The following is a 24,736-nucleotide window of genomic DNA, read 5'->3' as shown; positions in this document are numbered from 1 at the left end:
TAAGACAAGGATGCATGATATCTTCACTCTTTTTCATAATATGATCCATCTACATGGATCACATTATGAAAGAAAATAGCGTTAAACCTGTTATTAGAATCGGGTATCGAACTTGCCTCTGCTTTATGCAGATGATGATGTTCTCCTAAACCAGTGATTCTCAACCTATGGGGTGCACTGGGCAAAGAAAGGGAAAATCGCAGGAAAAACTACTTTATTGAAACAAAAGCATTTAATGATTTATTGACACAAAAACAAACATAAAATGCACTCTGAAAATAAAATAATAAAAAAATGTATAACATCCTTTGTATTGAATCAACTAGTTATGCTTACAGGAGCATATCAATATTGCAACCTATACTGAGCAACTAATTAAAACTAAACAATAACAATGAATCTTAAAATTAATGGTTTCCTTATGCCTGTGTTGTGGAGCAAAGCTTTTCATATGTTGGTGATACATTAGAAATTGACACTCTTAGTTCTCTTTCTTTATTTAACTGAGATCTATATTTTGTTTTTAAAGCGGCCACTGCAGAAAATCCGATTTCACAAAGATAAGATATTGGAAATGGCAAAAGTGCACGAAAAGCTCTTGACTGTAGTGCAGAAAATTCATCATCAAGACCGACCCAAAATTCAAACAGTGATTTAGATTTAGAAATTGTCTTTTGATTTTGCTGCTTGACGTGAAGTCTGTAAATTGTTCCTCTTCTTCAATTGAGAAACATTCAGGGATAATTTGAAATAGGTTTCTAAGTCACTCATATCTTGCCATTATGTTGCCATCGGTTATAAAATAGTTTCTAAAATTCTTCGTCAACATTGTTAAATAATTTTCAATAGTTGCAAATAAAACTTTGATGTGTTGCCCTTTTGTTTTGATAAATTCATCCACATTTGTAAACATTTCTAATTTTTGTTGCTTTATCTTTTTGTTCCATAACTTTAGTTTTTTACAGAAAGCATTAACTTTGTCACTCATCTCTAAGATATTTGTATTTTTTCCTTGGAGTTGCAGGTTTAATATATTTAGTTCTCGAATATGTCCACCAAGTAGCTCAGTTTCATCACAAATAAGTGGTCTCTATACTTCTCTACTTCTTCGTGATTTTCCTCTTTCAAGAAGATTGCTATTTTATCTCTTAATTTGTAAACACATTGTAAACATCTTCCCCGTGATAACCATCTTGTCTCGCAGTAAAATAGTAGCCCTCTAGCCACATCTTTTCAAAGTTCAGAAAACAGATCTTGATTTTAAGGGTCTCATTTTTTTATAATTCATGGTTATAACTGTTGTTAACACGATGTTTAGACCAGGACTCATTTCCTTGGCAGCAAGAGCTTCTCTAAGAGTCATGCAATATGTCCAAATACATTGTTGGGATTTTTCCCTCACAAGGACTTGTAAACTTTTAAACCTTCCAGACATAACTCAAGCACCATCAGTGCATATTCCAACATAATTTTTCCACTGTATGTTTGCCTTGCATATAAAATCGTCCAATATTTTGAACAATTCAGAAGCTGTGGCTCTTCTTTCTATTGGTTTACAAAACAATAACTCTTGAACTGCTGATAATCCATTACAAAATTGAACATAAGCAATTAAATGACAATCCTTGTTGCTATCTGTTGCCTCATCAAGCTGAATTGAGAATAATTCTTGCAAAGCTTCGATAAAGGTTGTTACTGCATATCTTCACATATATATCACCACTTTGCCAAACAACAGTATTATTTGATAGCGGTATGCACTGTGGTTGGTTAGTAACACTTTCTCCAAACATAGTTTCCACAATATCAATCTCAGCTGGCAGAATTAGGTCTTCTCTAATAGTGTGGGGCTTTTTGCACCTAGCATATTTTATGTGCAACTTTGTAAGAAGCTAATAAAGCTTTTTCATTTACAAAGCTTTTTTAATGCTAAGTTTTTGCTTTTCAAAACATTTCAGTTTGGCAGCAAAGACCTTGAGGTTTGTTAACATATTCCTTGTGAAGTGTTTCCAAAATGTCTTAAGTTTATTTGGTTTCAAGCTATTGGCTGCCAAAATTTTTGAACAAATAACACATAGTAGTCTTTCTTCATCATTTAGTTCAGTTTAGATTTCAGTTTTTGTGAAACTGAAATCTAAATATTCTACTGCATACTTTCTTAATTTTACTTTTGGAGTGATAGTCTGTGAACCTGAATTTGTTGACGTCAATGCTCCACAGTTGTCAGATGCCTGCTTAATTCCAGTTAAAAATTTATTCATTATTCTGTACTAGAAAAGATTGTTTTTATACTGTGTATCACAGTCATTGCGAATAGGAGTAAAATAATCTATTGACTATAACTGTTGGTCAGTGTTACTGCTGTCTTGCCATTTCAAGCCTTATTTATACTCTCAGGAACATTTGAGACTTCCTGTGATGAAATTGTGAATATTTCTGAACGACTGATACTATTCAACAGTCTGTGCAGTGATGCCCGATCTGTTCAATTTTCAAAAGATTTGATGACGTATTTAAATTTGTATGAATATTTAAAAATTTTAATTAATACGTAGTTTTTTTTTAGTTATGCTAACTTATGGGTTTTGTCAGTGTCTCAACACAAGAATTGCAAGGGTAGAAGGTGAGGGGGATGCCACAAAATCTAATATTAAAAAATGGGGCATGAAAGAAGGTTGAGAAACATTCTTAAATATATTCAGTACAAGTCTTCAGGATTGTCTGACTAAATTGAATAACAGATGTAATAAATTTGGCATGGAAATCAGTAATAAAAGACCAAAACTATGAAAATAGGCAGGAACATAGAAAACTTCAGCTGCATTCTTAATGGAGAACCAATAGAATGTAAAATATTTCAGCTATTTAGGAACAGTTTTTTGTGAAGATGGCAAATTAAATTTGGAGATAGACAACAGAATAAGCAAAGCTAGTATTGTGGGAATAATTTTGTTGAATAAATTTTTATGGAATGAGAAATAAATTAGCCAGAATTCTGAATTAGCAGTATACAAGACACTACTCAAACCAGTTTTAAATTATGGATTTGAGAGTTGTTGTGCTAGAAATGATCACAGATATGTGAGTGATGTGAAAAATTAGGGAATTGAATAGAATGGTATCAATGGCAGTATCATATTAGAAATTAGGATATTTCTAAAGAACGTGACATCGTTGGCATTCAGGTATGTGAAGCAGGGCCAGTCTAAGTTGTTGTGGTCACTTAAACAGAATGGAAGGAGCAAAACAGGTTTCATGCCAAGATAGCAAGAAAAAGACCCAGAGGAAAATTAAGCTCTAGGTGGATTGATTCAGTCAAAAGTGCCTTAGAAAAATGAAATTTTATATATGACAGTATCAGAGTGGAATGCATAAATTGAATAGTGTGAATAGATTTACGATACAGTATGTTGAAAGCAGAGCTAACCTTCCATGAGGAATCTGTGGGCACTAAGGAGTAGGGTGACCAACTGACTTGGAGGAAGATTATTGATAGGTTATTAATAATAATGTAAACACATGTATTTTTGTTGGAGTAGCCTGAACACATTTGAGGGCATATGTCAAGAAATTGATGATATCATCTACATAAAGTAGAGCTGAGATGATCATCTCCAATTTTGATATCAGATTTAATACCACTTTCCTTATAGATTCTTCATGGATCACATCATTATGTTGTTCATCATTGCCCCATGGACATCCTTATCTCACGTCTGATTTAGCATTTAACCATCGAAGATGGTTCAATGTCAAATCAAGTTAACAACATGACCTCTCCACTGTTGTTTATCTTAAAGTGAAAATTTCATCCTGACAAACATTTATTTGGCTTGAATCCAGTTGGTTCTTCAACTTCCCATCCACAGTTTTCCTTAGTTGTTTCTCAAGTATATTTGCAAAAATCTTACCAGGAACGCTCAATAAGGAAATTCCTCTGTAATTTGCACATTCAGTTTTATTTCCATTTTTATTAGATGGGTGCTATGATAGCTTTACTCCAATGAATGGGAATTCAACTTTCTCACCAACACCAAGCCTTCTGAATTATTCACTGTAACGATGGTGAAACTTTTACACGTTCATATTTGTGTATTTCTGGTCAGATATCATCTGCTCAGGCTGCCTTTTCACATTTCAGGTTTTTGATGGCTTTTTCCACCTCAGTTACTGATACATGTTCCTGATTGAATTTCTTTTTCTTGTTTTCTACCATCAATGTTGTCATTGCTTGTTTCATTTAGCTGTCTTTTAAAGTAATTGCTCCAGACATCTAGAATATCTTTATCTTCAGCTTTTATGCCACTTTTATCATCTGATTTGTTTTACAATACTCTTTCATCCATTTCTAAGCTTTTCAATAGCCTCCAGAATATTTTGCCACCTTCCTGATGTTTATTTTCTATGTTCTTACCCAAGTCTTTCCATGACTGATTTTAAAGTTCTTCACTTTTATTTTACATTTTTCTCTATGTTCTCCAAGACCACAAGCTGACTTACTTGCCAAGAACTTTCAATATACTTTCTTCTTGTCCTACTGCCTCTTCCTAAGTCCATGATGGAGCGATGATTTCTTTCACCATGTGCCTCTCTGACTGAATCATTGTTTTTTTTTTCCCCTACAGGGTTTCCTACTGAATCTCCAAGATTTGGTTCTTGTTTTCAATGTATTTAATTTTTTCTTGAATGATTTATATGTGTGTATGTCCGTCTACAGTTCAGCTCTGAAAGTTGCTCAACTTTGATTCATTTTAAAACTTTCTTAGCCTTCTTTTCATTATGAAATTCAGTTTTATCCTGTTCAACACTAAATGGGGATCATCTCCAGTTTAAAATCTTCTGTACACTCTTGTGTCCTGAAGCAGTGAGAAAACATTGCTATCAACATTAAAGTCAATGAGACTTTTCTTAATCTGTGCATCTTTCCTGCCTGTAAATTTGTGCATATTTTTATGCTGGAACATGTAATAACAAGTCCATGTACCGAATAAAAATTCAGCAGGCACTTACCATTATTCTTCTTTTTTCAAATTTTCTCAGAATATTTCTATATGTTTAGTAATCACCCACATTATTACTAATAATGTACTACCAGCTAAGACTGCTTTTTTGAGGGTGACAAGTTATAGTACATTAAGTGAGATCAACAAACAAATAATAATGGAATTTGATTAGATTTTTGTTTGTTACTGAGATATAAATAAATTATTAAAGATTAATTAAATAAATTAATTTGAGAAATATGATTATAAATTTATTCCTAGTATATTGCTGTAGTTTGAGCTTGATATGATGTTTAAAAGTTAGGATATGTTTTTCTCACTGGTGACACTTACGTTAAATATTTTGCATGAAATATTTTAAGTCATACTGAATGTTTGAAACTGAAATCTGTGTGTGTGTGTGTGCGTGCGCGCGCGTTCTGGTTGTAATAAGTAGAAAAGTTATCAGTCTTGTATGGGTTGTTCACTCCACTCGTGTATACTGAACAAAGTAAATAAAATTAGAATACTTCAGAAATTACTGCATGTCATTTATACAGAGTAACTGCAAATTTTAATTAGGATTTGACAAAATAGGATATAATATTAGTAGATTATCCTTTGTGATTTATTATGGTGCTGAGCCAGAGGAAGAACATGTTGTTTAACATGTATATTTGACGATGACGGGTAAGTCTTGAGTGTGATATTCAGTTATTTGCTGAGCTTGATGACTGACCACAGATCCAAACACTAGTCTGGCAACCTACCAAGAAGAGTCAATTCATGCTGAAGGGGAAAAAAAAATAAAGGATGTACGAATTGGCCAACATGCAAAATCACGTGCGTTATACGTAAAATTTTTCAACTGTTATACAAGCAAAATAGTTGCCACTTTAAAAACTACAATGTTCATAAATGAAAAGTTAATTTTCCGACATGTAATAATAAACAACTCATCCCTCAAGAAGGATTGATTACCCTATTATCAGAATGGATTCTCCTTCTTCTGACATGCGCAGAAGTGTCGAAGGGTCTTGCATCTATGGACGTACAGTAGGTGGAACATTGCTAAGGTGATTATCATTACATTGTAAAACAGAAGGAATAAGGAAGTGATTCTTCTCCTTCACCAGGCTTTGATATGACCTCAGATTTTCATGTGAAATTTGAAAATCAGTAAAAACTTACAAAGTTTTTTAACAGTTTTACTTCACAATAGAAAACAATAAAATTGCTGAAATTTTGCTTTTTTTTTTTTTTTTTTAAATCCAGCATCTTGAGAGCATAAACAGCTTTTAAATGGTTCTCACAATTAGTTAATTGTGAGAACCATTTAAAATTATACTGTACAACATAAAACTGAAGCCCAAATTGGTACCATCTGTTGTTGGATAAAAAGAGCATTGATCTCAAAATGACTCTCTCTCTCTCGCTCTCCCAGATTTTTGGTAAATTGATACAGCCATACATATTGAGGTTTGGAGAATGTTTTAGTCACTACTGATTCCAAAAACTTGTAATAACCTGTGTGTAGCACTTTGTCCACCCTCCTCCCAATCTAATTGTGAAGGGGACATCCAAGGCATCAATCTTTCTATTATGATATTACTGAATGTATTTCTTTTACTGTCCAAGGCAGGTGTCATCAAAACTTCTTGTCTGTCCATAGTAAACCAGGACATAAGCACAGGATACTTCATATATTCCTGGATGAGATAAAGATGATGTAGTAATTTATGGTACACTAGTACTATGATTGGACAGAAACAGAAAAATAAAAATGTGTCAGCACTGGATTTCGAAACGTAGCCAATACCTCCTCAGGATGTATATAACAGTGGATATTCCAAAGGGGCAGAAGCAAGAAAGGAAAATAGTTCAGTGACTTAACAGATTTAAAGGAAAGTTGGTATGTTAGCAGGTCTATTGAACAGGACATTCTGTGTATGAAAATGCGTGCATAGTAAGTAATTTATTAACTGCAAACTGGTTCTTATCACTGGGTTGCTTAACTGTTTTCTACAGATTTGTGTTTCCGTTTAGTATGAACTTTGAATTTCTGGTTAAACTCAGACTTAGGTTTTTTCAAATGTCTAATGTTACCTATCTATATGCTTTTTTATTTAGAATCACTTTGGCTTATTTTTGAGTATCTAATACTAATCAAATTTTACTTTTTTTTTTCCTGTGTAGAAAATGCACAGGTCATTATTATAGCATTTTATGACTAGATTACATTCTTATTTAAGAGAATATTTTCTGTTTACAGAAAACTGATCCATACAGGTAGATACATTCACCAACAATTACCCCCCCCCCAACAATATGGGATTATAAAAACCCTATATAACAGCAAAATTAATCTGTTCAGACAACAGTGCCCTGGATTGTTGGCCTAATCCAGGCTAAACTACTGAGTCCTTTAACTCAGTAGTTAGACCTGAGTTAAAGAGACATTGGCTAAGAAGGTGTTATCTTTAACACCTTAGCCAATGGCTAAACCCCCCCCCCTCCTACTCCCAAATCCAGAAAATATTAAAACCAGTTAACTGCAAACCCTCCCCCCCTAACAGAGATTACACTAAATCTATCACCATTCCATATATCCATGGCATGTCTGAAAAGCTTGCAAAAATCATAAAAAAAAATATGACCTGACTAGCTGTTACAAACCACATAAGAAATTGGCATCCCTTATCTGCTCCACCAAAGACCAACCACTTTCCCTAGACCTACTGGGAGTATACCAGGTCCCTTGCAGCTGTAAACTGTTCTACTATGGCCAAACAGGCAGGATAACTAATAGGACAGGATTTCCGAACGCAGACTACATCTGGTTTCACCAATACAGCCACTCGGGACTTGCGGATCATGCACTAGAATACGTTGGACGAAAGCCACTTTATACACCGTAGCAAATATAAAAATGAAAGATTGTTCTTGGAATCAGCCTCAGCTCAAAAAAAAAACTTCCTAAATCTCAACAAATTTGAGTGCATCAGACTGCTCCAAATTTGGGAAGCCTGCATCCTTAGAACATCAGCTCAACAGTCGAGACAACCCAATTTAGCCTGCTTGGGGGGCAACTCTAGGACCAACAGCAGTTGCTTTCTTCAGCCTCATTTGCTATTTGTTAGTGCCTGCATGCACATATCATAGTTTTATGTTCCCAGAAGATGGCAATGTAACATTGCCGAAATATAGGAAGGTATTGATTAAAGTTTTTTAATTAATATTTTAGTATACTGTCTGCATGGTTAGCCTAATGACTTTGTGCTTCATAACCATATGCCTGGGGAAGGAGTGTCCCAGGTTCGATTCCCGTCGAAGACGCGAGGAACTTGAGGATCTTCCTCAGGCATAGCCAAGTTAGCTGGTCTTGGGACGTGGGTAGTAGGGTTTTTTCCACCAGTTTATCTGGCGTTTTTCATTCTGCAAGCAGGCAAACTGGCCCTGTGAACATACGCTTCTATAGCCAAAAATATATCCCCCCACCCCCAGCAGCAGACTAGGCGACAGGTTGGTTGGGAGTGGTACTAACAAGTAGTTGCATCTAAGTAACATGTGGACCCTGCATAGGAAGCCAGAATAATGTGTAGTGAAAGAAGAAATAATATTTTAGTATACGTTGTCATTTCCTGAAAAATTCAAAGTCACATCAAGGTTCTGTAATATGCTATGCACATTCATTTCATTTACTTCAGTTTCCATATATGCCTTTATCTCTCTTGCTGCGTCTGATGGTAGGGAGTTAACTGATTCAGTTACCTCCCTACCATCAGTATTCATTAAAATCATTCTGCCATGAACATTCTTCCATTTTACAAGTAAAAAGGAAGGGAGAACTGTTCGGAATTATTACTATTATTACGGGCGACTCCAGAGTCCTTAGACTCATCGAGGGAGGCCCTAAACACCATGTCCAACAACTATTCGACATTCTCACAGTATCTATCATACCTTGCCTTGAACTCATTCACTGTCATAGCACCCACAACAGACTCTGGCAGCTTATTCCATTAATTTGCCACTCTAAAAGTAAAGAACCCAGCTCTAACACCCTTGCTAACCACACTCTTGCCCAGCTTCCATAGATGTCCCCTAGTTCTCTCACCACCAGTCCTGATCTCAAAAATATCCTCTGAATTAATCCTATAGAAACCCTTCAGCAATTTGAATGTCTCAATCATATTTCCCCTTTTCTGCCTATCAACCAATTTCTGCAACCCATAAATCTTCAACCTGTTCTCGTAAGGTTCATTCCATAGACCTGCTATCATCTTGGTCACTCGCCTCTGGATCCTCTCCACCTCCTCCCCATCAAGAAGGAACCGAGGTAACCAAATCTGGGCACAGTAGTCGAGATGAGGTCTTATCGAGGCTTGGTACAGAGGAACAATAACTTTCTTGTCTCTGCTCATCAAAGTATTTTTCAGCAACCAAGTGATTTGATGAGCTGATTTAGCCATTTTTGCAATGTGTCCCCTGAACTTCATCCCCCTGTCCATCAACACTCCCAAGTCCCTGGCCTCATCTATCTTCTAGAGTACAGTTCCACCAATGTGGTATACTGCTGCTAATCTTTTCACCCCAAAATGCATAACTTTACATTTTGCCACATTAAATTGACATCCATTCTCTTTAGCCCAGAACTCCAATCTCTCCAAATCATCCTGCAAGATTTTGACATCTTCTGCGTTCACTATTGCCCTACCCAACTTTGCATCATCAGCGAACAAATGAACCGTTCCCCTTAGATCCTTCCCTATATCATTAATGAACAAATTAAACAGCAGTGGTCCAAGAACAGAACCCTGTGGCACACCACTAGTCACAGGCCGTCTTTTGGACTCTACTCCTGAAAATAAACTACTCTGATATCTCTCCATCAACCACCTATCCATCTCACCAATCCTATATCCATTCCCATATGTTGCAGTTTATGGATTAGAATTCCATGTGGTATTCTGTCAAAGGCCTTAGCCAGGTCCAGCTGTATCGCTGTAAACCCATTACCATTATCCAGTTCAGCCGTCACTGTTATAAAACTTAGCAAGTTACTGAGGCATGATCTACCCTTCACAAAACCATGCTGTCCCCCATACAGTATCTCATTTTCATTGATCCATTCCTGTATTTTTCCCTTGACTACTTTCTTCAAGACCTTGACAACGACTCCTGATATGCTGATTGGTCGGTAATTTGCATCAGTCTTGGATCCTCCTTTATGCAGTGGAACTATTTTCCCCTCTTTTGGCCTGTGCTGCTAATTTCTTTTCACACTGCTTTTGCCTTTCTTACTACACTAGTTACCCTTCTGTCCTGTGCTTTGTACTGTTCATTTGCCTATGGGTCACCTTTCTCCTTGAATTCCCTCAATTTTTTTTTTTTTTTAATTAAAGTTCCATCTTAAATGGCATTCATCAATTTAACTTCCACTTGATTTATTCTTCTGACTGTATGTATGCACTCTGCTATTCTCTCAAACACTCCTTTACCATTTCTCATGCATTGTCAACAGTATCACATGCTATGTTACCGATCCAAGCAACCCCTAATTTTTGCCATACCTACCAGCCTGTAATTCCACATATATCCCCTCTTAAATGAAAATTCCACATATTTAGCCACCTCCTAGGTCAAGACCATATGGTCACTCTCACCAGTTAATGGCAACGTGGGCATATTGGTTATGGAGAAATTCTCTGAATGCCGATACTAGATCCAGCACACTCAAACCCCTGGTACATTCTATCACATGTTGCCTCAGGTAATTATCCGTTAGTAACTGCATAAATTCCATTTCCTTCCTCTAGTGTCCTTTTCTCCTTCCTTTACATCCTCTGATCTATAGCAGCAACCAACTATGTTTTGTTCTGCTGGCCACTATCTCACATGAGATGACATCAAATATGCTATTTTCACTGGCCTGCAATTGGACTCCTACTCTCTTTGATTGCATTTGTCATCAGTAATGTTCTTCTTCCCATTCTTTTCTCTATCCTCCCTGAACAAACTATATGCTTCACATTTTATCCTACTAACTATATCACCTTCTGTCAGCATGTGGAGACCTTCCACTTATCTAGCTTATACCCTTAATGAATCTTTAAAATTAGATGTAAAATTAAATGTTTTAATTTATTAGTACAGTTTAGATAAAATACGTAACAATTTTACGTATTTTAAGCTTATCTAAATTATTTTATCTAAATCGTTTTTAATTTTAACAGTTATTTAATGAAGAAAGCAGAGAAAGGCAGTGAAATTATTTCTAAGTTAAGTGGATGTTGCTACAATAGTTTCAAAATCATAGTGGTTTATTTGCAAATTTTGCATGCTGAATAATTTTAATTAGCGATTATCATTAAACAAAAAGGTTAGTTATACCTGTAATGTAAAATGGATTTAGTGAATAATTTATTCTGTTAAACTGAATATTAGCAGAATCTTCTCTAAAATCATATATTCCATTTCATTGCAAGATTATAACATGAAATGGTTTACAAATTTACTTTTTATATATTTAAATATTGTAGTTGATCCTTAATAGTTTTTGTTTTTTCAGCTGTTGCAAGCATGAGGAAATCTGAAGAATCAGTCGATTCTGACAGGGTAGGTAGAAACAGTAAGCTTCATTTTATTTTATTTCTTTTTAATTTTAAAATTGTTTTATGTAAATAATAATTTACATTACACACCCAAACAGGTCTTGGGCATTAAACTTTATTTATTTGAAAGCAAGTTTTTTATTTTATGCAATATTAGTAATTATTGGAACTTTTTTTGGAAATATTAAAAAAATTTTTACATGACCCATATTTATTTTATGCACTTGAAATGTTAAAATGCTAATTCAAAGAGTAAAGACTGCCAAAATATATGTGCTTTCTAACATGGTATTCAGATTGTTTATTTCATATGTATGGAGACACAGAAAAATTCTGATTTAATACAACTTTTTTTAAAACTATTGATGAAAATAGGCACACAGTATTTATTATGCTTCAGCTCTGAATATGCTAGGTTGTTCTCCACTTATATATATTCCTTGAATAAGATTCAGCTCATTTCGTTTTCTTTTATGTACAGTAATGCCTTATGGTTACAATAAAAAGTGATCAAATTACATATATTTCACTGGACTGAACTACATAGGTAAAACCATTGATACCAGTGGCTAGCTTCAAGTTTTAAATATCTTTTGCATTTTTCCTGAAACATTGTATTTATTATTCAGTTTTAGTGCATTAAGTTTAATTATTTTAATCATTCTGATGTGATGTCTAGACACTCCCAAATTTATTTTAATTGATCGCTAAAAATAATTATGTGGACTGTCTTGCCCGGTTGTTGAGCCCTTAATAGTTCATTTGAATTTAGCCTGAAACTATTTTCCAGCTAGTGCCATGGATTTCATTTATTTTTTTATTTATCACTTTGTGAACAGCATCTAAGCTTTGGCAATTTTATGATATGTCTATGAATTGAAACTGGCTACTTTATTTCTTGTAGAAAAAGAAAAACAAAGAAATAGTTATCACCAAAGCAGATAAGGGGAACTCAATCTGTGGTACTGTGGTACTCAATCATACTGACTACACAGGTAAGCTTAAGGCTTTACTATTAGATTGAGCTACTTACCTCCCCATTGAATACAATCCCACCAACTCACAACCCCCCCCCCCCCATATATATGGGCTCCCGAAAATACATAAAGAAAATGTGCCATCACGTCCCATAGTGGATGGCATTGATTCCCCCACTTACAAACTAGCTAAATATTTAGCCAAAGCGCTCACACACTATACAACACATCCTCACACATAAAAATACTCGGCCCACTTCAAAGCCAGTATAGAAAACCTTACACTCTGACATAATGGTCAGTTTTGACGTCTCCTTATTCACAAATGTCCCTCTCAAAGAAATCTTAAAGCTAATCCAATCTAAATTTCCTCCCAATATCTCAGCCCTATTTCAGTTCACAATGAACTCAGGCTATTTCGTTTGGCAGGAAAAATTGTACAAACAGATAGAGGGGACAGCCATGGGTTCACCACTTTCCCCACCCTTGGTCAACTTCTTTATGGAGCCTTTTGAAGAGAAAGCCTTAAACTCTGCCTTACCATATGGCTTTGCTACGCTGATGATGTGTTCGCTATTTGGCCACATGCCCGGATACACTGCTCTCCTTCCTAACACACTTCAACAATCAACACCCTAGAATCAAGTTCACCCTGGAAAAAGAGGAAAACAATAGCCTCCCCTTCCTAGACACACTAGTCACCCGCCAACCTGATGGTACCTTGGTTTTCTGAGTTTTTAGAAAACCCACCCATACAGGCAGATACATTCACTAGCAACCCCCCCCCCCTCCCTTCACAACAATATGGAGTTATTAAGACACTATTCAACAGGGCTAAACAAATCTGTTCAAATGACCAAGCCCTAACCACTGAAAATCACATCCTTAACACTTTCTCATCCAATGGCTACCCCCCCCCCCCCCCCCCCCAAAAAAAAAAAAAAAAAAATCCAAAAAATACTAAAATCAGATATCCACAAACCCTCCTTCACAAAAAAGATTACTCTAAATCCATCACCATTCCCTACATTCGAGGCACCTCAGAAAAAATCAACAAAATCCTAAAAAAACAAGACTTGACCACTCGTTACAGACCATATAAAAAATTGGCATTCCTTATCTGCTCCACTAAAGACCAACCACTTCCCCTAGACCTACCTGGTGTATACCAGGTCCCTTGCAGCTGTAAATTGTCCTGCTTTGGCCAAACAGGCAGGACAGCAAATATCAGAATCTCGGAACACAAGGACTACATCCGATTTCACCAGTACAGCCACTCTGGGCTTGCAGACCATGCTCTGGATACTCGTGACAGATTAAGGTGGAAGAAAGCCAAAGTAATACACTGCAGCAAGAAATATGAAAGACTATTCATGGAATCAGCTTCAGCCCTTAGGAACATGCCAAACCTCAACAAATTTGGATGCATGAGACTACCCCAAATTTGGGAAACATACATCAGAAGAACTTCATCCCAAAGGCCAAGAACACCTAATATAGCCTGCCAGGGGGCACCATCAGGACTTTAGGAAAACGGTAGCTTCCTCGCTTCGTTTCTCATTTGCTGTTATGTAGTACTTATGTGCACGTGTCTTTATCTTAAGTTCCCATGACGTTGCCGAAATATCGGATAATATATATTAATGTTGATTTAATTTATATTTCTAGTGTACGCTGTCAATTCCTTAAGTGTTAATTATCATATTTCTACATAGTGTCTAATCTTACCCGCCACACACCCCTCACACATGTTGTTGTCCATTTTGATGGATATAATAATGTTTACGAAAATGGATTATATAAGCATTGAAAAATCCAACATTAATTTGATTGTTTTGATATGAAATATTATAACAGCTTCATGTGGACACAGTGATTAATTTTGCAAAACATTAGAATATAGTTTGAGAAGTTGAAATTATATACTTTGTTAAAAAGAAGAAAATACATGTTTATTATTTTCTTGAAGCCTACTTTAAGTTTGCCGAGAGTGAACTTAGAACAACTGCATAACTTGTTTTCTTCCTTTTGAGGTTGTAAAATAATATTGTTCACAGTTGCATTCACTAAGCAACTGTGGGGTAAGGACTATGGAGTAAGCTGTAGTTGCAGATATATTTTGTCTGTGGTGATTTTCATTATGTGTCTTTTGCACTTGTTTTTTAAATGTGATGACTTTTGAAACTTCAGTGTGATTCTGACATTTTCTAAAGTTTACATTTTCTTTCTAATAGTAGCCTGAGATGTTAAATGTGTGTAAATGGCTGTTGTATATATTTAGTATTCCTAGCACATTATTCATAATTGCCAAATCAGCCAGTATTGTGCATATGTATAGAGAAATATTTATTTGCGTAATGCAAACATTTAATGTATAGATACATAGATTATTCATTAATAAATTAAATAGTCAGCATTTGCAGCAATGAATGTAGGGAACAAAAGAACAGTTTTAATGAAAGTTTACTGCTGGATTTCTTTTTGATGCCTTCGTGATTTGGTTGGGACTTTTTGGTAGTTGGATTCATGATATCACATTGTTATAGTTGTGTGGCAGTTATGTTGGAAAAAAAATTATTTTAAATTTCCGCACAGCTTTTGCTGTTTCTCAAACATCATCAACATACGCTTTTTTAAATTCTCACTCAGTCATTTTATTTGTCTTGCAGCATGAATTTGCCAGATACTTACAGAAGACTTGTGTGAAGTATTCATTGTCTTATTATGGGGGGGGGGGGGAATTCATATAGAACATTCACAAATTTCAACACAAATCTGTCTGTTAAGACAATAGCACTAATTTTGGAGAAATATATAGAAATGGGGGGAAAAAAAGCCAGCACTCCTAACATACTCAGAAAACAACTTGTGTAAACTGCTTTTGTCAGACCAGTGTTTCTCTCTCTTTCTTCAAACAGCACTTGCCGTTGTTAGCTAATCCATGAGTATATAATAAAGTGCCTTATTCCTGTAATAGGGGTGATTAAGGGTAGAAGCTGTATAACTAAGAGGAGACCTCCACTTTGCCTTTAAAGGAATGCAGAGAACCGACCAGGGCTTCTGACCTAATGTCCAATCCAAGAAATGGAGCTAGCTGAGGAATTAGATAAGTACCAGATCGACATAACAGGGGTGACTGAAACAAAAAAGACAAAAACTGGTGAGATCTTTCTGAACAATAAATATAAAATGTTATACTCAGACAATCAAGGAAAAAAGATGTAGCCATAGTATTCAACACTAAATGAGGCTAATCTTCTTGAGTGGCAGGCAGTCTCAAGTAGAGTGATGTGGGCAAATATGAGAATGGGGCACTGGACAATGAGACTTATTTGTGCCTATGGTCCCACAAAAGGTTCTACTAAATTAGAAGTGGAGGAATTTTTTGAGGCTCTAGAGAAAGCAACTGACACAATGAAAAAGAAAAAAAAAAAAGTCCTTGTTGGGGATCTAAATAACAGAGTAGGAAATGATTGTGAGACATACAAAAATATTTTGGGAAAATTCGGAGAAAAGAGCAAAGCTAATAATAATGGCAAATACCTATTGGATTTCTGCTCAAGACATGGACTGGTTATTACTAACACCATGTTCCAACATAAAAATGTGCACAAATTCACATGGAGAGAAGAGGCAAGGAATAAGAAAAGTCTCATTGACTATGTTATTGTTGATAGTGATGTTTTCTCCCTGGTGCAGGACACCAGAGTTTACAAAGGATTTGAAATTGGAAATGATCACTATTTAGTCTTGAGCAGGATAAAATTGAATTTCATTTTAAAAAGAACATGTAAGAAAGTTTTAAAGTGAATAAAAGTTGAGAAGCTTTCAGATATAAACTGTAGACTAAAATACACAAAGATTATTGAAGAAAAAATGGAAGAGTTTGAGAACAGGAACCCAACCTTGGAGATTCAGTAGTAAGCCTTGAAGAGAACCCTGATTGATTTAGCCAGAGAGGCATGTGGTGAGGTTGTTTGCAAGGATAGGAAAATCAGAACTCCATGGTGGACACAGGCAGTTAAAGAGCCAGTGAAAGAAAAAGGAAAGCATATCAAAAGTACCTGGCAAATAAGTCAGCTAGTGCTCTTAGAGAGTACAGAGATAAATGTAAGAAAGCTACACACTGTGTAAAACTAGCTAAACAAAAGTAATGGGAAGACTTTGGTAAGAACATAGAAAATAAATATCAAGAATGTGTAAGATATTCTGGAGGTTGTTGAAGAAGCTCAGAAATGGAGTCAAGAGAGTGTTGTAAAAGGAATTAGAGATGATAAAGGTAAAATGAAAACTGGAGAAAAAGATATTCTTTATGTATGGAGTGATTACCTCGAAAAATTGCTAAATGAAACAAGCAGTGATTGCACAGTGGTAAAAAAACACTCAAGACACATACAGTTAGGAATACATATTCATACTAGAAGTAGAAAAAGCCATCAAAGGCTTGAAATGTGGAATGGCAGCAGGAGTAGATGATATTCGACCAGAAATGAACTATGGAGGTATAAAAGTCTTACAGTAGCAGCACTGCATAGTTCAAAAGGCCTAGACAGAGGGACAAATTCCCGATGATTGGAGTAGAGCTCTCATAGTATCCATATGTAAAAAAGGGAAATAAAACTGAATGTGAAAATTACAGAGGCATTTTTCTGCTGAGTGTTCCTGGTAAGAATTATGCAAGTATACTTGAGAAACAGTTGAGAAGAATTGGGGAAGAACAAGCTGGATTCAGGCCAAATAGAGGGTGTCAGAATCAGATCTTAATTTTTCAACAAATAATTGAGAAAGCATGGTAATATAACAAAGATCTATATTTAAGTTTTGTCAATCTTGGAAAGGCATATGACAAGGTGCCAAGAGAGAAGCTATTGAAAACGCTACAGTTACATGGTGTCGATGGGCATTATATCAAGCAATACTTAGTCTTTATTTGAGTTGTAAGTCAGCAGTTAGAATTGAAGAAAGTACAGGAAGGTGGTTTGATGTTAAATCTTGTGTCAGTCAAGGATGTACATTATCCCCTCTGTTATTTATTATCTGTATGGATCGCATTATGAAGGAAAGTGGTATTAAACATGATGTCAAAATTGGAGATGTTAATTTCATCTCTTTCCTTTATGTGGATGATGTTATACTTCTAATTAAATACGCTACAAGTCTGTAAGATTCTCTGACTAAATTGAATAACTGTTGTAATAGATATGTTATGAAGGTCAGCAATAACAAGACAAAGACAATGAAAATTGGCAGAAGCATTGAAAATGTCAACTACATTGTGAATAGAGAACCTATAGAACAAGTAAAACATTTCAGCTACTTAGGGAAGATTTTTAGTGATGATAGTAAATTAAATATGGAAATAGACAACAGAATCAAGAAAGCTGACATGGTAGGAAGTCAATTGAATAAATTCATATGAAATAAGAGAGAAATTAGTCGGAACACTAAATTAGCTGTATACAAGTGTTCAAACCAGTTTTAACTTATGGATCTGAGAGCTATGTCAGAAGTAAAACACTTGATCAAAGACTAGAGACAGCAGATATGAGAGTCCTGAGAAAGATTAGGGGTATGAATAGATGGCATCAATGGCAATATCATATTAAAGATGAGGATATTAGGAAAGAACTTGACCTTCTTTCCTAATATCTTCAGCATCCAGAAATGCTTTAGCATAGCTAATCTCAGGCGGTATGGTCACTTAAACAGAATGGGTGAGGAAAGATTAGCAAAACAAGTGTTCTCTGCCAGGTTGGCAGGAAAATGACCCAGAGGAAGACCAAGATATAGGTGGATTGTTACACTAAAAAGTGTCTTAGAAGATAGAAATATAAGATCAGGTAATGTTGGAGTCTTGACAAGTAACAGACTGATTTGGAGGAAAATTGTAGATAGGGAGTTAGTAATGATGTAAATTTTTCATGTAGTACTATCATATCCTGTACACCCCTTGAGGGTACATGGCAAGAATTTGATGATGATGAACCAATTATATCTCGATCTAAAAATCAGCCATGTGCAAGTGCACGTTATGCCTACTGTACAAAACAAAGATGCAACAAATGTCATCGACGAACAAGCACCCCATGTCTCACCAGTGTAGCGTCGTCGATTGCTGACAAACCCACAAAGTGCCACAGCTGCAAAATCGATATCAGCGATAAAAAAAAGGGTATAATGCGTGAGTTCTGCTGCCACTGGTTACATGCTTCCTGCACAGAAATAGCATATAAGATATATATTGATCTTAACCAGCCCAATTTCAGTTTGCTGTGCCTCCCGTCAATAAAACAGTTCCTCAACTGATGCAAATGAATAGAAAGCCTCAAACAACACATCAGTGTTATGAATGAAACTTTCTCCAAAATATGTGGACTAGAAACCAAGCTTGAATCAACTGATGATCAGCAGCACAATTCAAGTTCCCTCCCCTTGCGAATGAACTCCATGAAATAATCACATCAACGATGCATGACTCGATGGAGGCCAAAAACAAAAAAAACTCAACACCGTGATTTTGAACTTTCCAACAGAAAACAGAACTAAAAACACTAGAAAACTAAAAAGCACTAAAAGAAGACATCAAACTAGCTGAAGAATATGACATTGACCCTATAAAATATCGTCAGATGCCATCGTTTCAGACACAAGTGACCATACCACCTGAGATTAGCTCTGCTAATGCATTCCTGGACGCCGACAATGTCAAGTTCTTTCCTAATATCCTCGTTTTTAACATATTGCCATTGATGCCATCTCTCCATGCCTCTAATCTTTCTCAGGGCTCTCATATCTGTGGTCTCTAGTCTTTGGTCAAGTGTTTTACTTCTAACCCAGCTCTCAAATCCATAAATTAAAACTGGCTTGAACACTGTCTTGTATACAGCTAATTTTGTGTTCCGACTAATTTTTCTCTTATTCCATATGAATTTATTCAGTTGACTTCCTACCATACCAGCTTTGTTGATTCTGTTGTTTATTTCCATATTTAATTTACCATCTTCACTAAAAATCAACTTTGAATACTATCTTTGGTCCCATGGTGTTATTTACTGAATGGGAAAAATGTCAGCAGTGCACGGAAATCTTGTGAAAAAGTGCTTAAATGAGGCGATATCTGAATGTATCACTAGTGTTTGAAGAATAAATAGGTTGGGAGTGAAATGGATGTCCAACTTTATTAAGCAAGAAATCCACAAGAAGAAGTTGATGTGGAAAGAATATCGTAGGAATAAGAGTGAGAGGAGTTATGAAATATATAAAGCTGAAGTCAGAAAAGTAACGAGTATCATGAGGAAAGCTAAAACGGAATATGAAAAGAAATTGGCCATGCAAGCTAAAGGAATTCAAAATAATTTTATTGCTAGCAAAAGAAAGAATGAATGTGGAAGAATAACTTTATTGAATGCAGATGGTACTTGAGTGTCAGAAGCTAATGAGATTGTTCAGCTAATGAGTACTCACTTTGCTAAGATATATCAACCAGGTGTATGTAACATGGCACACAGTTCTACTGCTACATTTGATGAAGAGTTAGAGATTCATGAAAATAAGGTTGAAGGGCTGTTGCATAACCTGGATAAGAATTTGTCTATGGGGACAAATGGAATATGACCCTGTTTGCTAAAGGAATGTTTAGCCGACTTGGCCATTCCTCTCACATGTTTGTATAACTTGAGTCTCAGCTCAGGAATGATACTATAGGAATGGAAGAAATGTACAATAGTTCCATTGTACAAGGGTGATGCAAAAACTGATGTGTCTAACTACCTAAAGATTTTAGGGAAGTTGGTAAGAACTCGCACAAAGAAATGGGTAGACAAACATGTTATGCTCTGCAAGGAACAGCATGGGTTTACTAAAGGAAGGAAGGACATGTTTTTAGCAGTTTGTTTATATTTTATAACAGTGTTACGGCCAAGTTGGATAAAGGGAATGGATACACTATGATAATGTTGCATTTCTCGAAGGCATTTGATAGAATTCCACACAAAAGGCTGTTGCATAAACTGGAGAATATGGAATTGGAATATAAACTCCTGACTTGGATCAGGGGATGGTTCACAGACATATCAAAAAGTGGTATACAGTGGGTGAGAATCTACCAGATTTAAGGTGACGAGTGGTGTACCTCAGCATTCAGTCCTTGGGCCATTATTGTTCAATCTATACATTAATGACACCAGGAAGGATCTAACATCAGATGTGCAATTGTTTGCCGATTATGCAGAGATAGGCAGAGTAATCAGGAATGCTACTGATATTCAGCAATTACAAAATGATTTGAATAGATTGGCAATTTGGGCAAACGAAAATGTGCACAGATTTGATCTCCTGGGTTCTAAGGAGATAAAGAAGCTGTGGAAAGGGTGCAAAGAAGAGTTACAAAGCTTATATCTGGATTATAGGATTTAGATTATCAGGATAGATTTGCGGTTATGTGGATTGCAGATTCTGTTTAAGAGGAGAAAGAGGGGAGATTGATATGATAGAGGTCTATAAACTTTTGAATGGCGTTATGGGATATCAACTGATGAAAATTTTTGTTATATGGAAAGTGGGGAGAGAACACGTGGGCATCCATGGAAGTTAAATTTCTTTGAAGTCAAGAAAGGGATAAGAGCTGGGTTTTTATCCCAGAGAGCAGTGCATGAGTGGAATAATTTGCCCTTTGGAGTAGTGAGTGCACCTAGTGTAAATGAATTTAATGGAAGGTATGATAACTAGTTTGGGTGAGTTATAGCTTCCCTTGATGAGTCCTTGACTCCCTGGAGATCTCAGATAATAATAATTCAAAGCATTTCAAAATAATTACTCCAGATATCCAGAATATCTTTAGTTTCAGTTTTCATGTTGCCTGTATCATCTGATTCCTTTTACTATACTTTTTCTCCCTCTCTAAACTTTTTCAGTAGTCCCAGAATATTTTGTCATCTTGACAAAAGAATATTAAGAATAATGAAGTTATTCTACATGAGTGCATTTCATAATAGCATATGCATGTAGTAACTTCATTACTTTTAACATTTGAGCCTAGGGCTACTTTGGACTTCATCATCAAATTCCTGACATATACGATATGATAGTACTACATGAAAAATTTACATCATTACTAACTTCCTTTCTACAATTTTCCTCGAAATCAATCTGTTACCTGTCAAGACTCCAACATTATCAGATCTTATATTTCTATCTTCTAAGGCAGTGCTTTCCAAACTTATGGATGTAAAGACCCCCTTTGGAAAAGTTAAAATATTTCACCACCCCCCATCGGAAAAAAAAAAAGAATAAATATATGAATAAGCATATATTTACTAATATTCATTAAGTGCCGAAATACATAATAGTAATAATTTAAGAAGTAAAATTTGTGAATCAAACACCATGTGATTTTTTTCCATTAGAATATAAAAAAAAAAAAAAAATAATCAACATTAAATTTGTTTATTTTAAGATTAAAAAAGAACTGCTTAGTCTTAAAACATTTTAAATTTGTTTTCATTATTTCATGGCCCCCAAGGGGGCCGCAACTGACAGTTTGGGAAGTGCTGTTCTAAGGCACTTTCTACTGTATCAATCCACCTATATCTTGATCTACCTCTGGATCGTTTTTGTGCAAACCTGGCAGAGAACACTTGTTTTGCTAATCTTTCCTCTCCCGTTCTGTTTATCACCACCTGAGATTAGCTCTACTAACGCATTCCTGGATGCTGACAATGTGAAGTTCTTTCCTAATATCCTTGTTTTTAATATGATATTGCCATTGATGCCATCTGTTCATGCCCCTAATCTTCCTCAGGACTCTATTATCTGTGGTCTCTAGTCTTTGGTCAAGCGTTTTACTTCTGACCTAGCTCTCAGATCTATAAGTTAAAATTTGTATACAACCAATTTCTCTCTTATTCCATATAAATTTATCCAGTTGACTTCCTACCATACCAGCTTTCTTGAGTCTGTTGCCTATTTCCATTAAAATTGTGCCTAAGTATTTTCAGTGCTTCTGCCCATTTTCATTGTCTTTGTTTTTTTATTGCAGACCTTCATACCATATCTATTACAACAGTTATTCAATTTAGTCACGGAATCTTTGCAGACTTGTAGTGGATTTATTTAGAAGTATAACATCATCTGCATGAAGCAAAGAGCTGACATTAACATCTCCAATTTTGATATCAGGATTAATACCACTTTCCTTCATAATGTAATCCATATTGATAATAACAGAGGGGATAATGTACATCCTTGTCTGACACCAGATTTAACATTAAACCATCTTCCTGTACATCTTTCAGTTCTAATTGCTGACATACACCTCAAATAAAGACTAAGTATTGCTTGATATAATGCCCCATTGACATCATATAACTGTAGTGTTTTGAATAACTTTTCTCTTGGCACCTTGTCATATGCCTTTTGCAGGTCTATAATACTTAAATACAGATCTTTGTTATATTTCCACAATTTCTCAAATATTTGTAATAAAGTGAAAATCTGATCCTGACAGTCTGTATTTGGTCTGAATCTAGCTTGTTCTTTACCAAGCTTCCCTTCCACAATCCTTCTCAACCGTTTCTCAAGTATACTTGCATAAATCTTACCAGGAACACTCAGTGGGGAAATACCTCAACAGTTCTTACATTCGGTTTTATATTCCTTTTTACATATGAGTATGATGAGAGCTCTTCTCCAATCATCTGGAATTCATCCCTCTGTTCAGGCCTTCTGAACTATGCAATGCAGCCACTGTAAAATTTTGAGTATAATGAAATGTTGAGTATAATATTTTATACTCAGCATTTCTGGTTGAATATTATCTACTGCTGCCTTCCCACATTTCAGGTTTTTGATGGCTTTTTCTACTTCAAGTATGAAATATGTACTTCAACGAGCAAAGCTAATAATAAGGGCAAATACCTGTTGGATTTCTACTCAGGACATGGACTGGTTATTACTAGCACCATGTTCCAACATAAAAATGTGCACAAATTCACATGGAGAAAAGAGGCAAGAAATAAAAGTCTCATTGACTGTTGTTGTTGATAGTGATGTTTTCTGTCGGGTGCAGGACACTAAAGTGTACAGAGGATTTGAAATTGGAAGCTCAAGTCTAAATAACCATTTAGTCTTGAGCAGGATAAAATTGAATTTCACATTGAAAAGAAGAAACATGTAAGAAAATTTTAAACGAATAAAAGTTGATCAGCTCTCAGATATGAACTGTAGACTAAAATACACAAATATTATTCAAAAATAAGAAAGAGTTTGGGAACAGGAACCAAACCAAGCTCTAAAGAAAACATTGATTGATTCAGCCAGAGGCATGTGGTGAGGTTGTAAGGATGGAAAAATCAGAACTCCATGGTGGACACAGGAAGTTAAAGAGGCAGTGAATAAAAAGAAGAAAGTATACCAGAAGTTCCTGGCAAATAAGTCAGCTTGTGCTCTTAGAAAATACAGAGACAAATGTAAGAAAGCTAAACAGTGTGTAAAACTAGCTAAACCAAAGTCATGGGAAGACTGGTAAGAATATAGAAAATAAATATCAAGAAGGTGGCAAGATATTCTGGAGTTGTTGAAGAAGCTCAGAAATGGAGGAAAGAGTGCTGTGAAAGGAATTAGAGATGATAAAGGTGACATGAAAACTGGAGAAAAAGATATGCTTGAAGTATGGAGGAATTACTTCGAAAAATTGCTAAATGAAGCAATCAGTGAATGCACAGTGGTAAAAAAAAAACTGACCAGGCATGCAATCAGATATACACTTTTGACTTGTCTTCTGTAAACATATGTACTTTTGCTTGCTTAATTTTCATTAACAGTGATCTGATGAAACTGAAATTTAGATGACCATACATTTGAGAAATTATTATTTTTTTTTAAATTAAACAGTCAGAGTAGAATTACTGCTACCATTTAAATTATTTTCCTGTAAAAAATGGTCTAGCAGAAACGAAAGTCGAGTTAAACAGATTTACATGGGCATCCTTAAAGTGAAACATTCTTAAATTCGATCCAAATACGATTGTTTCTTTTTCATTGTGAATTAAACCACAAATTACAAATGAACATAAGCTGATCTGCTTAATGCTGATGCTTTTTCTACCATTGGTCTTAGATTGTTCTTATGTTTTGATTTTTTTCTTTGAATATTAACAGTTGTGAA

At 35.4% G+C, this 24,736-nt stretch overlaps 1 protein-coding gene across 5 annotated transcripts in view; it reads left to right on the top strand.

Moving 5' to 3' along the window:
• The window catches only part of LOC150092901 (uncharacterized), a 143,068-nt gene that overhangs the window by 43,997 nt on the left and 74,335 nt on the right, over positions 1-24,736 (top strand). For 4 of the 5 annotated variants that reach the window (XM_090414042.1, XM_090414039.1, XM_090414044.1 and 1 more), the window contains one exon: positions 11,554-11,600. In XM_090414042.1, coding sequence (XP_090270168.1) covers positions 11,554-11,600 — 47 coding nt within the window. Of the gene's footprint in view, positions 1-11,538; positions 11,601-24,736 lie in introns of all 5 variants that reach the window. The other variant, XM_090414041.1, reaches the window with a different exon arrangement.

Source organism: Typopeltis vanoorti, chromosome 24 (genome assembly GCF_054136105.1).
Source record: "Typopeltis vanoorti isolate ZY-2024b chromosome 24, IOZ_Tvanoo_1.0, whole genome shotgun sequence".
In the NCBI taxonomy this organism is placed as follows: Eukaryota; Metazoa; Arthropoda; class Arachnida; order Uropygi; family Thelyphonidae; genus Typopeltis; species Typopeltis vanoorti.
The sequence above is the reverse complement of the archived record's forward strand: the minus strand, read 5'-3'. Positions and strand labels throughout refer to the sequence as shown.